This window comes from Vipera ursinii (assembly GCF_947247035.1).
Source record: "Vipera ursinii genome assembly, chromosome: 2".
Classification (NCBI taxonomy): Eukaryota; Metazoa; Chordata; class Lepidosauria; order Squamata; family Viperidae; genus Vipera; species Vipera ursinii.
In genome coordinates, this window is record NC_139513.1 from 270377727 (window position 1) to 270392873 (window position 15147).

A 15147-nucleotide genomic window follows, 5' to 3' on the forward strand; every position below is an offset into this window, starting at 1 on the left:
TTTTACAGGTGAGGATCAACTTTCGCACAAATGAACAGATCCTTCATTCTCAATTACACTCACAACTTGATGATTTAGATTGGCATCTTCTTGAAATTCATCACGAAAGAGAAAATATTACTCTAGTGATCGATAAAAAATATCAGACTAGTGCAATAGTGCCAGATTTCTTAGTATTTGAACTAAACATTGAATATGGTCTCTATATAGGTGGGAGAGGTAACCTTAATGTCTACTATCTTAACAATACACCAATTAATTTCCGAGGATGTATTAACAATGTGATATTTAACAACCATGATATCTTAACGTCCCTGAGATCGTCTGCAAGAAATAAAGACATTCACGAAGTATCACTGAGCTGCAGCAATGAATTTTTTGCAGGGGAAGAAGAGCCTATAAATTTTTTTAATTCCAAATCCTACATTTCATTTCCTCTTTGGAATATCCAAGCAGGAGGCATCTTGGAATATTCGGTGCAAACTACGGTTCCGAGGGGATTGCTGCTCTATAGTTCTGGTCCCTTAGGAGACTTTGTTGCAATGGAAATTGAAAATGGTCTCATTAAAGCTCACATTAGAATGGGTAAAAATAGACTTGAACTTTCTTCTCTTAGTCCCGTCAATGACAACCAGTGGCATGTTATCAGACTAAAATTTTCCATAAAATATGTCGAACTCACTCTAGAAAAGAAAATTGTGAAAACCCCATTGCCTTCTCATAGTAGGCTTCCTGTTCTTAAAGGGGCCTTATATGTTGGTGGAATAAATGATGCACTCCGTGCAGAAGTGCTGAAACAAGGTTTAGCTTCAGTTTCTGGGAGATATGGAGAAGGCGGATCTTTTAGAGGCTGCTTGAAAGATTTGATAATTGATTCCCAAAACAAATCCTTGAAAAATGTTCTAGTGACTAAGGATATTTCAGTAGGATGCACGACACCTAATTTTGCACCAGAAAAGCAGGCTGTTGTTGGTACTCTGACTCCTAAACTACTTAAGAAAGAAAGTCATGACCATTTTTTGCTTGTCAACAACTTGATTGTGCCAGAAGGTGGGCAAGCATTTCTTGGATCTAAGCACATTAAAGTCAGTGTGGACTTCAAAGCACTGGGGATTCGTCAGTCGCAAATTCTTTTTAGAATTAAACATCCCCCTTCTTATGGCCAGTTGAGGTTTAATGTTGTGTCAAAGCAAGAAGACTTCACATTTACTATGCTAGATTTGTGGCAAGGCAAAGTTTTATATGTTCATGATGGTTCTGAAGAAGACTATGATTATTTCACTTTCTCTGTTTCTACAAGCAGTAAAAGGAAGATGCCTCCATATCTCCAAGGAAATGATGAATATATGTTTACTATTACAGTGAGACCAATAAATGATGCTCCAGAACTCATATTTCCAAATGGAAACTTATTTACTCTCTTAGAATACTTCAAGAAATGCCTGAGCATAGATTCCATAAATATTGTGGACAACGACACAAGTGCTTTAGATCTTAGTATTACAGTCCTTGGAAATTCAAATGCAGATGCAGGTTTTCTAGAAAATTCCAAAACTCCTGGGAAAACAATTAGTACCTTTTCCTATGAGGATTTACAACATGGTAATGTTTTCTTTGTCCACACTGGAGTTCAGAATTCCAGGATTGTTCTGCGAGCAAGCGATGGGGAGAAAGTTAGCAACACAGTCGTGTTGCGTGTCATGGCTGTACCCCTGGATTATAAATTAGTCAACAATACGGGAGTTGATGTGGTACAAGGCACCACAGTGTTGATAACACTCAGCCATTTGGCCACAGAAATAATTGCTTTTCAACAAGAGCTGGAAATAAGATATGAAATCACAGAAGAACCCTTTTTTGGAGAAATTCAGAGAAGGCATACTGGTGGAGAATGGAAAAAAACTGTTTTTTTCTCTCAACGATCCATTGAACGTGGTCGTGTGAGATATCTTTCTACCTTCAAAGCAATTCAGCAAGATAATGTCCATGAACATTTTAAGTTTAAAATTATCATTGGTAGCAATATAAGCCAAGAGTTTCTGTTTGCTGTTAGAGTAAAATGGCTGACTTATAATTTACTGAAATATGTGCCATTAGTTATTGATAAATCAGAGAGAGAGCATCTTAATTCTAGTAATCTTCTTGTGATGATACCACAAATAGACCTGTCAGAAAATGAATTTCTTTACAAGCTGCAATCCTTACCTGAGAAAGGAAGAATTCTGCTTGATAATGTCCCATTGCAAATAAATTCCAGCTTCAGCCAACAGAATATTTCTGATTGTAAAGTAGAGTATCAGTTATACAGGAAGTCCCATGAAGACAGTCTGGATTCATTTCAATTCTTCATTAGTACTCAGTATGTGGTATCAACTATCTATGATTTCAAAATTAAGATCAAAACAAACCCACAAAACATTATTTTGATAAACAATGGTCTTACTGTTACTGAAGGTGAAGGATCACTGATAACAAAATCAGAATTGTTTGTGCAGAGCTTCAGTAATACGACTTTTGAATATAAGGTTGCAAAAAGTCCTCAACATGGGAAATTAATGCTTATTAATTTTTCTGATTCCCCAGAAAGTAACAACAATCTTAGTAGTTTCACTAATCAGGATATATATGGAGAACGTCTTATGTATCTACATGATAACTCAGAGACACAGTATGATGAAATTCATATCACTGCAACTGCCATAAAATTTGGAGAAGAGGTTTTAGAAAAAGAGTTTCCATTAACAGTAGGGATAAAATTTAATATTTCTATCCATCTGAAAAATGATGAAAAACCAGTACGAGTGGTGGATAAGATATTTCATGTTGTTAAGAATGGGAGGAAACTGTTGACTTTGGATGATCTTTGCTATCATGATCCTGATACAGATTTTGATGATAATCAGTTGTTATACACCAGGCGTGGCATTCCTAATGGAGACTTGGTTCTTGTCAATGAAACATCACATAGACTGTATCAGTTCAAGCAAGAGGACCTTATGCAAAAGCAAGTCCTCTTTGTTCATCGAGGTGCCACTTATGGTCGTTTTGTGCTATTTGTCACTGATGGAAAACATTATACGTCATCATTGTTAGTAGTAAGTGCTTCTGAACCATATGTCCTCCTAGCAAACAATACAGGATTATTGATCCAAAAAGGAAAAGAAGCAGTGATTACCACCACTAACTTGAGTGCTATCACAAATCAAGATATTAGAAGTGATCATGAAATTATATTTGAGATATTTTTCTCCCCGAAGTATGGACAAATCTTTGTTAATCATTTAGCACTGACCACTTTTACTCAGCATGATCTCAAAATGGAACATGTGACTTATAAACATGATGATAGCAATAATTTGATTGACACATTGAATTTCACTGTTTATGCTAAAGGCCTCCGTTTGGATGTTGAAATGAACATTCAGATATATTTGGAAAGTCATCAGCGTCCACCAGTGGTCCTACATAACCACAGCCTTTTGGTTGAAGAAGGGAAACCTGTTCAAATCAGTAATGGAAAATTGCTGGTAAGATGACGTTATCTAGTAATTTATAGCAAATCTTTAAAATATTTTTTGTACAGAATTGTGTTTCCTTGATTTCAGTAAATTTCTTCATCCAAGCCTTCCAACTCTGAACATTGGAAGAACATCTGTGTATTATCTTTTTCTTAACCTGTTTAATGAATATCTTTTACTATACTGAAATTATTTTATAAGTTATTTTTTGAGATTCTTCAATCTAAGGAGCTGTATATAAATATATTTATGTTTTTGATTAATAATGTTCATTAATAACAGGCAGAAACAATCAGGCAGAAAACAATGCTTTAATTAATCAACTTCCAATGAGGAAATAAGCAGCAAACTCCATACTTACTTGCTCTTATCATATTACTTAATTGGGTAATGAAATATTTGTAAGCAAACTTGGAGAGCACCAAGGGATGCGGTGGCTCAGTGGGTTAGGACGCTGAGCTTGTCGATCAGAAGATCGGCAGTTTGGCGGGTCGAATCCCGAGTGCCAGGTAGCAGAGTGAGCGCCTGTTAATCGTCCCAGCTTCTGCCAACCTAGCAGTTCGAAAGCACGTAAAAATGCAAGTAGAAAAATAGGGACCACTATGGAAGGAAGGTAACAGCGTTCCGTGCACCTTTGGCGTCTAGTCATGCCGGCCACATGATCACGGAGACGTCCTTGGACAAGCGCTGGCTCTTCGGCTTTGAAACGGAGATGAGCATCGGCCCCTAGAGTCGGAAACAACTAGCACGCATGTGCGGGGGAACCTTTACCTTTACCTTTTTACCTTGGAGAGCACCAAGAATTCTTTTAAATTTATTGAATAATCCTTATTTAATAGTAAAGGTTTTGTGTGTTTCCCATCTCAAGATAACAAACCATGCTGCCAATTTTTGGTAATTGTGTCACAGAATGCAAGGTGGGACATGCAAAAAAGACACATAGGCAGATAGACAGAGAGATTGAAAGAGTTTGGAAAGCCTCTATACCTGTAGGGACACAGATAAACCATCAGAATATTCAATGCTGTTATTAAAGATTAAATATAAAAAGCTGTATAGTATTTAGAAAAAAAGCACTCATCTTTATGTTACCAATGCCCTGGTCTTATATTTTTTTTAAGGCTGTGCATGAAAGCAGCTTGCCATCAGAGATAGAATTCAAAGTAAGATCATCTCCAGTCTATGGCTATCTTTGGAAGATTACATCAAAAAATAATTACCTTGGAGCAGAAGAAAATCCAGTTTTGTCTTTTACTCAACAAGATATTAATGATGGCATTATCCAATACATACAGACCATCTCCAACCAACTCCAAGACCACTTTTCCTTGGATGTAACCAATGGCAACCAGACAGCCAGTGGAATAGGAATGACTGTGGCCATCATTCCAAAGCTGATCCCACTAGAAGTACACAACTTCACAGTCGCTGAAGGCGGTTCAAAAGTCATTAAAGAAGATATTCTAAAAATTTCTAATAGGCACTTTGCAGACGTTAATTGTGACTTTGGTGTAGTTGATCCACCAAAACATGGGCAAATTGCAAACTCTCATTTTTTTGGAATGGTATTGACTAATTTTACTAGAAAACAGGTAAAGTTATTCTAGATACATTTCTGGCTTTGATTTTATAATTAGATCTTGAAATCGTATATCAGAGAACAATTAAAACTTCTTGAGCTTTCCTGTTTTTGGACTTCAGGCTTCAAGAACCTCCCTGTATAGTCCCCATTGTTATATATAATATAGCGGGTAGTTCAAGGAGAAAATAATGTGTTGAGATTAAGTAACACTAGTTCAACAACTGGAGAGACTACATGCTTATGGTTTAATTTTTAAAGTGGATGCATTTTTTAATTTTGTGACTTTCCTATTTCAGATAGAACATGGGTTGATCTTCTATGTTCATGATGACAGTGAACAGCTGCTTGATAATTTTACCATTGTTGCAAACTGCACACAGCTATGGAAGCAAAGCTTGCCTCAGATCATATTTGTGACTATTACACCAGTAAATGATGAAGCTCCCATCATAAAGAGAAATATAGCACTCCGGGTATGTCCTGAGGGATTTCAGATCTAAATGTTTAACTAGTTATACATGACAGTCTTCTGTTTGTAACAGGTGAAGTGCAAATAGAAACACAAAGATAATTAACACATTACTAGAAGTATCTCATATATATGAAAAAATACTTGTCTCCGGGTTATCTGTATTATATGAATAACCATCTAGAACAGCAGTTCTCAAACATTTTGATCTCAGGACTCCTTCATTTTTAAAAATGATTGAGGGGTTCCAAAGTCCTGGAAGAAGATATTCTAAAATAGGAGAAGTTAATTGGGACTATAGTTGAGTTATCGTGATATGGATGAATTATAAAGTGTTACTTTCTTGGAGTGGCATTGAATAAATTTATTAGAAAACAGGTAAAGTTACTTTAAACTCATAGAACTTTGCTTTACATCTATCAATATTAACTATATTAGAAATGGAAACTGAGAATTTTAAAAATATTTGAGTTTGTAGACCCCTTGAGAGCTTCTCAGGGACTCTGAAGGATCCAGAGATCACATTTTGAGAACTGCTGTTCTAGCGTATATTTTTTCCATTCAGTTGTGCCCAAATCCCTGCAGTTTTCTTGGCAAGTTTTTTTTCAGAAGTGGTTTTGCCATTGCCTCCTTCCTAGGGCTGAGAGAGTGTGACTGGCCCAAGGCCACCCAGATGGATTTGTCCCTAAAGATGGTACTACCGGTAGAACTCACGGTATCCCGGTTTCTAGCCTGATGCCACTGCACCAAATGTGCTCCCTCTAGAGGTTATACCAGTGTTTAAAACATCTGGACAATTTTTCAATTTTGCTACTGTTGAATTTAAAAGAAATCCTGGGGACTATGAAAAAGATAAGGCAGACAGCAATGCATCTTCATTGTGTCCTTGATTTATTTTTAATGCTCATATCCCAACTCTGTGCTGTTATTGCTAGCATATAATTGGTCTTGTTTAAAATAAGTTAATAACAGGATTAAATGATGAGAAATTATTAATTTGAACAAGTACAATGCAAAGGGGCAGAATTATCTCTCCATTTCTACAGTAGAATGTTTGAAAGTTGATTTTTCTGGGAATATTGCATCCTCTAATTATATTTAAGAATTGCCACTTGATTGGTAATTTAATCAATTAATTCATAGAATCATAGATAGGGCTGAAAAAGACCTTGGAGGTCTTCTAGTCCAACCTCCTGTCAAAGGCAGGAGACTTTATTGCATCCTGAACAAATGGTTGTCCAATCTTTTCTTGAAGATCTCCAGCAATGGAGTGTTCATTACCTCTCTTTAAAAAAAAACTCCAGGTGCATAAAATTAATAATAATAAATTGGAAGGGACCTTGAAGGTCATCTAGTCCAACCCCCTGCTCAGGCAGGAAACCCTATACCATTTCAGACAAATGGCTGGCCAGTCTCTTCCCAAAAACCTCCAGTGTTGGAGCATTCACCACTTCTGAAGGCAGGTTGTTCCACTGGTTAGTTGTTCTGTCAGGAAGTTTCTCCTTTGTCCTAGGTTGCTTCTCTCCTTGACTAGTTTCCATCCGTTGCTTCTTGTCCTGCTCTCAGGCGCTTTGGAGAATACCTTGACTCCCTCTTCTTTGTGGCAGCCCCTGAGATATTGGAACACTGCTATCATGTCACCCCTCACCCTTCTCTTCATTAAACTACACATACCCAATTCCAGCAACCGTTCCCTATATGTTTTAGCCTCCAGTCCCCCAATCATCTTTGTTGCTCTTCTCTATACTCTTTCTAGAGTCTATTTGGAACTTTCAAACATTTGTAAATAACTTCAATCAAATAGTCTCCTTGAATGAGTTCTGAATGAGAAGGTACAAATAGAATGGAAGCAGATTTCCACATTGCTATGTCATCTCCACATCACCTATTTATAAGCCACAGTAACTAAAACTGCCCATCAATTTTTAGCGTAAATGTTCTTCTCCCCCTCCCCTTTTTTAAATTGCAAACTCCTTAGCACTACTTTTTTCATTCTTTTTTACACTGCTCTCTTTTCCTCATGATTGTCATAGGAGTTTTTGATCCATTGTGTATAGCTTTCCTCTGAAATTCATTCCAAATTCTACTGACTGCTTTCTGATAGCTTGAAGTGTCTATGGCCTAGCCAAATTCCATAATCTTTGTCCTTACTAGTTGGGACTAATAGAGGACAATATTAACAATCATTAAGTTCCTTTTTTATGGGTTATAGGATTAACTAGTTCATTGGTGATTTTGGGTTTGTATTCTTACTGGCTTTTTCTTTTTATATCTATTTATCGGATGGGTAGGTATTTTGAAGTTACTTTTAAAAAAATATCTTTAGGCATTAAATTGTTAAGGCGATAACTATCCAACATCTTTTTGTCACAGATATACTAACATTAGTTATCTCTTATTTTCTTAGTAAAGATCCTCTTACCCCAAATTTTAAAATGAGCAAAAGTAGTTGTATTTTTAGATGGCATGATTTTTAGCGTAAGTACTGCAGTATAACCAGAAGGGGGATCAGTTTTCAATTTTATGGAAGTTTCCCCATTTATCAGAAACAACTCTTTTTAGTAATGAAGACCAACCAGAGTGTGATCCTTAGAAACATGCATAAAGGGGAAAGAAATCTCAGAGCTGTGGATTTGCTAATATTAACATTTTAAAATGAAAATATGAAATGGAAAAGCTAAATAAAAAGTGTATACATCTGGGCCAAATATTTGGTGTTCTCAAACCTTATCAAGAAAATCCTGAAATAATGGAGAATATGTAAGACAAAACTAGGATAAATGAAAATAAAATGTGTTCTTAAACAGATAATAAAGATAGGATAGCGTACAATGTGAATATGTTCACTATTTTGGTGATGCTAAATCATTTTTTTCTTTTCCAAGCTGCTTCCTGAGATCTTCTGTTGGCAAAGTAAGCTCTGTTTTTATTTTGTAAGGATTCAGTATATAAAGTTTTCTTGTACTCGCTAATATTCTTTTTTTTCCCACTTTTATTTGATTATCAGCTTCTAAAGTCGTAATATTTTTTTTCAAATCCAATTTGAATCTCTTTAATTCATCTGTTGAAACAATGCACTGAAGTAACGTTTACAGGTAGTCCTTGACTTTCGCCCACAATTGAGCCCAAAATTAATGTTGCTAAGTGGGTTAGTTGTGAAGTGAATTTTGACCCCTTGCCACAGTTGCTAAGTGAATCATTGCAGTTGTTAAGTTAGTAACATGATTGTTAAGTGAATCTGGCTTCCCCATTGACTTTACTCCAACCATCATAAATATGAGATCAGATGCCATGCATCTGAGTTTTGATCACTTGACTATGGAGATGCGGCAATGATCATAAGTATGGGAAACGGTCATAAGTCACTCTTTTCAGTGCTGCTGTAACTTCGAATGATCATTAAATGATCTGTTGTAAGTCAAGGGCTACCTGTATATGATATTGCAGTAATCCATAAAAGAGCACGGCTGTGCTGATTTTGAAAGAGTCAGGCCATACTCTAAGCATGTGTACTCCATTGGACCAGCTTAACTGAAGCTCAGGGCTGGAGCTTTACCTCACCATCATTTTCAGAAAATGTATGGTCTGGGCTGGGATGAAGTTAGTCATTGCAGTTGGGATTTAGTCACCTCAGGATCTTGGTTTCAGAGAGACCAAAGCATGACTCATTTCTTCTAGAAGCAGCCTTCCATGAGGATTGAGGGTGTGGTGGGGGGGAGAAATGCAGTATTCTCTTTATTCCTTAAGGCATTGTTGAATGTTGTGGAATGGATTGCACAGATATAATTATTTTGATTAATAATTTAACTTTGTTTAGAACATGTATGTGTCATTTTTTTCATGGCTCTTTGAAAAACTTTAAATGGGTTTTAAATGGATTTGTATCACTGTGATGCAGCTTGCTTTCAGTTTCTGGGCACAATACTGTCTAATGCTAAGTAAGATGCTCTTACATGCTCAGATGTAGCCACTGAAAATTCTTTAGAATAACATTTGTTAAGCGTCATTTTCCATATATGCATTACGTGAAACATTTTTGTGGTTTCAAATTTGACATAATTTAATGGCAAGGAAATGATGAAAACCTAGCACGTGAGTCATCTTTCTAAAGAACAAGCAAGTGTGAGATCCACAGTGTTGACATATTGCTCTTGCTAGTTACCCCTCCTTTCACATCTGTCTGAGTAACATGACTGGGACAGAGCAGTCAAACTACAATATGCAGGACCTTGATTCAATACTTTCAGTGGTTGTTATGATCATGGTAATTGGCAATAAGCTACGGTATTTTTCTGCAATGTGCTTCATTTATTCTCTACTACAATGTATGATCTCATTCAGAAAAAAAATGCAAACAGAATCCCTAAAAAGACAAACGTTTGTTTTCTGCTTCATTTAAGTAATCTAATTCTGTCACATTATAGACAGCCGTTTTAAAAGCATTTTTGGTTAAAACGTGTTGTTAAATGATTTATGATATAGCCAAAAACCACTACAATCGGCTTGGAATTCTTCATTCCCTCCTATTTCTATTAATATTTAGATTACTGTAATAGAGTTTTGTTGATCAATTGTCGATACAAGTATGCACACCCATCACATTATTGCCTTTCTGGGCAAACAACATGGTATGAAGGAAGTGAGAAAAAGTCAAAGAAATTAAAGCCAGGATATAAGGAAAGAAATATAGCTAAACCTAGTTTATACCAAAACCTTTCACTATAATTATCCATATCTTTCTGTACTTGCAAATAACCCTTTTCCCACCATGTTCATATACTGCCTTTTCTTATTTAAAATTCTGACAGTTCCATTTTAGAGGAACTATTCCTAACCTGATAGTTTGGGAATAACCATCAGGTCCATATAACTATGGCTTTTTCAGGCTTCCCCTTGACATACATACTTACATTTTGATTTTGATTTTGATTTCTATAGCTGACCATCTCAGCAAACAACTCTGGACTGCTTACAATTCAAATGTGATGAATTTAGGATGCAAAATTCATGTGTTTGTTTTGCATCCAATCCTTGGTTTTGTTTGTATTCAGTCTACATTCATTCCACACTCACTCATTCATGACATTAACTTTTCATGTTTTACCATACACATTTCTTAAGTGCCCTGTTTGCAGTGCAATCATCTTCTATGTTTTTCCTGATATACCAATCTCTCACTGTCAATGGTTTACATAACCATTTTTGCTTCTTCTATAAATTTTTATTTCTCATCCAAGGCCTCATACAACTCATTACTTTTCTATCAGTGTTTACAATTCTTAAACTATCTATATATGTTTCTTCACCTAACAGCATTCAGTAAACTTACAAAAATTTCACTTTTATTACAATTTAACGTCTTATTTGCATAAACAGGCTCCCCCCATTTTGATCACAATTGTGCTCAATACTTTCCCAGGTATACTTACAAACTAATCCTCAGTAGCTTTTGCATTCAGTCTTACTATCTTTCTGTTTGTAGAGTGAAACAGTAATATATTTCTTCTAATTGTCTAATACAGCCATCACATCACATTGAACAAGTCATTTGTCAATGCCTGAATTTCAATCTCATGACCATGGTGGTGGTGTGATGGCCATAAGTGTAAGAACAAGATTTAAATCCCTTTTTTGAGCCCATCATAACTTTGAACCATCATTAAATGAACAGCACAGACTACCTGTGCATGTTTTTTCCTCATTTATAGCTTCATTATGTCACCAAGCATTTTATTTTTACTTTGTTCCACTTAACCTCCAAATCTCTGTATCTACTTGTTCTGTTGGAAAAATATATTTTTTCTCACACATTCCGTAGTAGCAAGAATTATTTTTTCATTCTTGTTTTTTGCAATCAAATCAAACATGCTTTTGGATATATTTCTTTACCTTGTATGTATAAGCAGATTTAAATATATACTGATACTTTGTATGTGTGAGTAGATTTATGTGTAAACTAAGCTCCTCAGGAATCCAAATAAGCAATGTTGAGGATATGAGACCTAGTTATATGCATAAAGCATATATTGGAAAGGAACAGAGCTTTTAGCAGTCACCTACATTTGTTCAAAAATTTGTTCCAGCCAACAAACCAGTGTTTGGCAAATAGATGAGTATCAGGAAATAGAGAAATTTAGATAGTTTAATGCATATCTATTCAGATCTTACCCAACTGAATTGTCTATGAATTTGTAAATAAATGGTATAAGCATGGAATGTAAACATAGGAAGGAAACCTTGCTGAATTGTCCTTAAATTCAGATACAGAGGAAGAACTCTGTTACAGCAAAAACATTAGAGAGACTTGGAAAGTTACTTTAATGTGTATGTGTGTGTGTTTCTCTTTCTCTCTCTCTCTCTCTTTCTCCCTCCCTCCTCCCTCCCTCCCTCTTTCTCTCTCTCTCTCTCTCTCTCTCTCTCTGTGTGTGTTTGTGTGTGTGTATGCAAGCAAACGTGCATAATTATTATGTACAATATCCAGTGGCTATCTGAAACTTGCAGTAAGATGTCCAAGATATTATGACTTTGGGCACCCTTCCAATTTCTTTTAGCCTGGCGTCTGTCTCTCTTTTGTGTCAGGTCAGCAAAATGCAGCTAAGTATTGACATCAGTTTAGCCCAGTTATTTCCCCATTTGTTTTAATTTTAGATACATCTGTACTTCAATGTGCAAGGAAGTACTGATACTATTGAGACAGATAAATGAGACAATAAAGCTACTTCAGTGATCTCAGATACTTTAATATTTGTATGCTCACAGGCTGTGCAATTCCATGCTGTGTTTCTTTAGATAATAATTTATGCAGGATGTGGTTTGATATTTAGCTGAAGTCTTTTGAAATGAATTTTACAGTCTACATTCTACAGCGGGATGGGTAGGTTTCAGTCTTGTCAGATTTTTTTTTAAATTTATCCACTGATGTACTAATCATAGTCAGATGCAAACTTAACATCAAAGAACAAGGTGCCTCTGAGATGAGAGGTTTATTCTGCGTGCCAGAACTGAACTATGTTCATGAACCTTTCACACAAGGGCCCAGTCATTGTTAGCTTGTTTGCTTTATTTTAATAATCTAATTTAGTTGGATACTATTATTGTTACTACAGTAATACGGTACTCTTGTTGATTAGCTCCAGGGCAGGCAACTTGTTTCCTCTAAGTCCTGGATCTACGTTTCCAATACTTAGAGTCAGCAAGTTGCTTTTATACTCCAAAACATCAAATGAACCCTATGTTGTGTATCTTAACCTACAGTAAATCCTTAAGAAATATATCAGCAAAGTTTTTTTTATTCCTTTCCTTTCCTTTCCTTTCCTTTCCTTTCCTTTCCTTTCCTTTCCTTTCCTTTCCTTTCCTTTCCTTTCCTTTCCTTCCCTTCCCTTCCCTTCCCTTCCCTTCCCTTCCCTTCCCTTCCCTCCTCCCCTTCCCACTCCTCCCTCCTCTATTCCTAATCTGTTTCAAACTTTCTGATTATTTTTCTTTAATCTTCTTTAATTCAAAATGTGTACTGTTTTTAATTCTTTTGAAAAACCTCTACCATAAAGGTTATTTAAAAAGATATCTCAGCAAAGCTCAGCTGCTTTTAAAACCAACCTTGTTTACAAAACTATATATTTTAACAGCAAAGCCAGAATCTGAGTAACATTTGTTTTTTCTTCTTTTTCTTTAAGGTGTGGGTAGGATCAGTCACTGAAATAACAACGAATGAACTCTTGGCAGAAGATAAAGATTCTTCTCCAGCAGAATTATTGTATTCTGTTTCTCCTCCCAATAATGGCCACTTGGCACTCAAGTCTTCTCCAAGCAAGAGTATCCTTAATTTTACCCAAGCTCAGATTGAAGAAGGACAAGTGGTATTGGTCCATAGAGGTATTTTGCACTGATGGAATTTCATGTCAGAGTTAATGATGTTTTTGCTTCTATTAAAAATAGCCCAGTTAAGAGTTAAACACACTATGAGAACTATATTTTTGGGATCTTTAATAAATCAGCTGAATAGAGAGAGAATTGAATGGTGTTTGTGGTAATTCCATGACTTAGCATATAACATATTAGCTGCAAGAATAATCCTTTTATGTTTTATGTTCAGAAAGCAAACTTTCTGAAAAAAGCAAAACCTAGGCTTTATGAAAGCAGAGTTTAGATTTGGATTGGACTTTGGGTAGGAGCAGAGACATAAAGGCATGTAAAATATAGTTTCCTTCCTTTGCACACCATTTGCTCTTATATGCATGACAATTTTTTTGTGTGTGGATGGGGTAGGAAGAAGCTATTTTAATAGAAATTCATATTATTTAATCCAGAGAGTATCAAATGACTTAATGTAGTCTGAAATCTTTCCTACATATATTCCTACCATGCTCAATAAAACAAATAGATGAAAGTCCATACCAGAAACTCAGGAACAAGACAGATAAACACCAAGATAAGAAATATGCATAAGTATTTTTCTTTCTGCTAAAATGCAAATGAAATGAAGTGATTACTGTACAAGTAAGCTATGGCTAATACTAAAATATATTTTTTCTCTGCACAATATTTGCATATGCACACAAATAGGTATGCAATGATAGTAATTCCAGAAGAATAATTTTGGTGAATAAAAAGTGCAAACAGTGAACCACATGTAAGCCAACTGCAGCCATACACATCAAGCCACAATTTCCAACTGCCAGTGGTTTTTTGACTGTTACTTTTGTCTGTTACTTTTCTGAGGGATCTATCTGGCTTGCTGAAACATTGTCTGAATGCAAGAAACAAATGCAATCAAATTCAAACACTGAACCACAATCAACTGAATTACTAATCCAAGCAGGCAGCACAATTGTAGGTTTGACCAGTGCATACAGATATCATAATGTATTGATTGAAAATATTGTTGTTCAACAGGAACAATGTTTTATTTCAATCTACATTAAGAAAGAATTCCTTGACTCAGAGTTGGTTATCAGAACAAAAAGACTGTGTTGAAGACCTAATTATTCCTGATTTAAATAATTTAAATAATCATTCTTGATTTAAATTTAATTAAATCTATTTATTTTATATACTGTCGCCCTGCCTATTTAACTTATATGCAGAGCACATCATGAGAAAGGCAGGGCTAGATGAATCAAAAGTTGGAATTAAGATTGCCGGAAGAAATATCAACAACCTAAGATACGCAGATGATACCACTCTAATGGCAGAAAGTGAGGAAGAACTAAAGAGCCTCTTGTTGTGGGTGAAGAAGGAGAGTGCAAAACTTGGGTTGAAACTTAACATTAAGAAAACCAAGATCATGGCATCCGGCCCTCTCAATTCCTGGCAAATAGATGGGGAAGAAATGGAGGTAGTGACAGATTTTATTTTCCTGGGCTCCAAGATCACTGCAGATGGGGACTGTAGCCAAGAAATTAAAAGACGCTTGCTCCTGGGGAGGAAAGCCATGGCAAATCTAGACAGCACACTAAAAAGCAGAGACATCACCCTGTCAACAAAAGTGTGTATAGTCAAGGCTATGGTCTTCCCAGTTGCAATGTATAGCTGTGAAAATTGGACCTTAAGAAAGGCTGAGTGCCAAAGAATTGAGGCCTTTG

The 15147-nt window shown here is 35.8% G+C and overlaps 1 protein-coding gene across 1 annotated transcript in view; it reads left to right on the forward strand.

The window, feature by feature from the left end:
• Positions 1-15147, forward strand: part of LOC310636062 (chondroitin sulfate proteoglycan 4-like) — a 36337-nt gene that overhangs the window by 12107 nt on the left and 9083 nt on the right. The window contains exons 3-6 of the mRNA XM_083355529.1: positions 9-3527; positions 4640-5110; positions 5397-5573; positions 13240-13438. Coding sequence (XP_083211655.1) covers positions 9-3527; positions 4640-5110; positions 5397-5573; positions 13240-13438 — 4366 coding nt within the window. The remainder of the gene's footprint in view (positions 1-8; positions 3528-4639; positions 5111-5396; positions 5574-13239; positions 13439-15147) is intronic.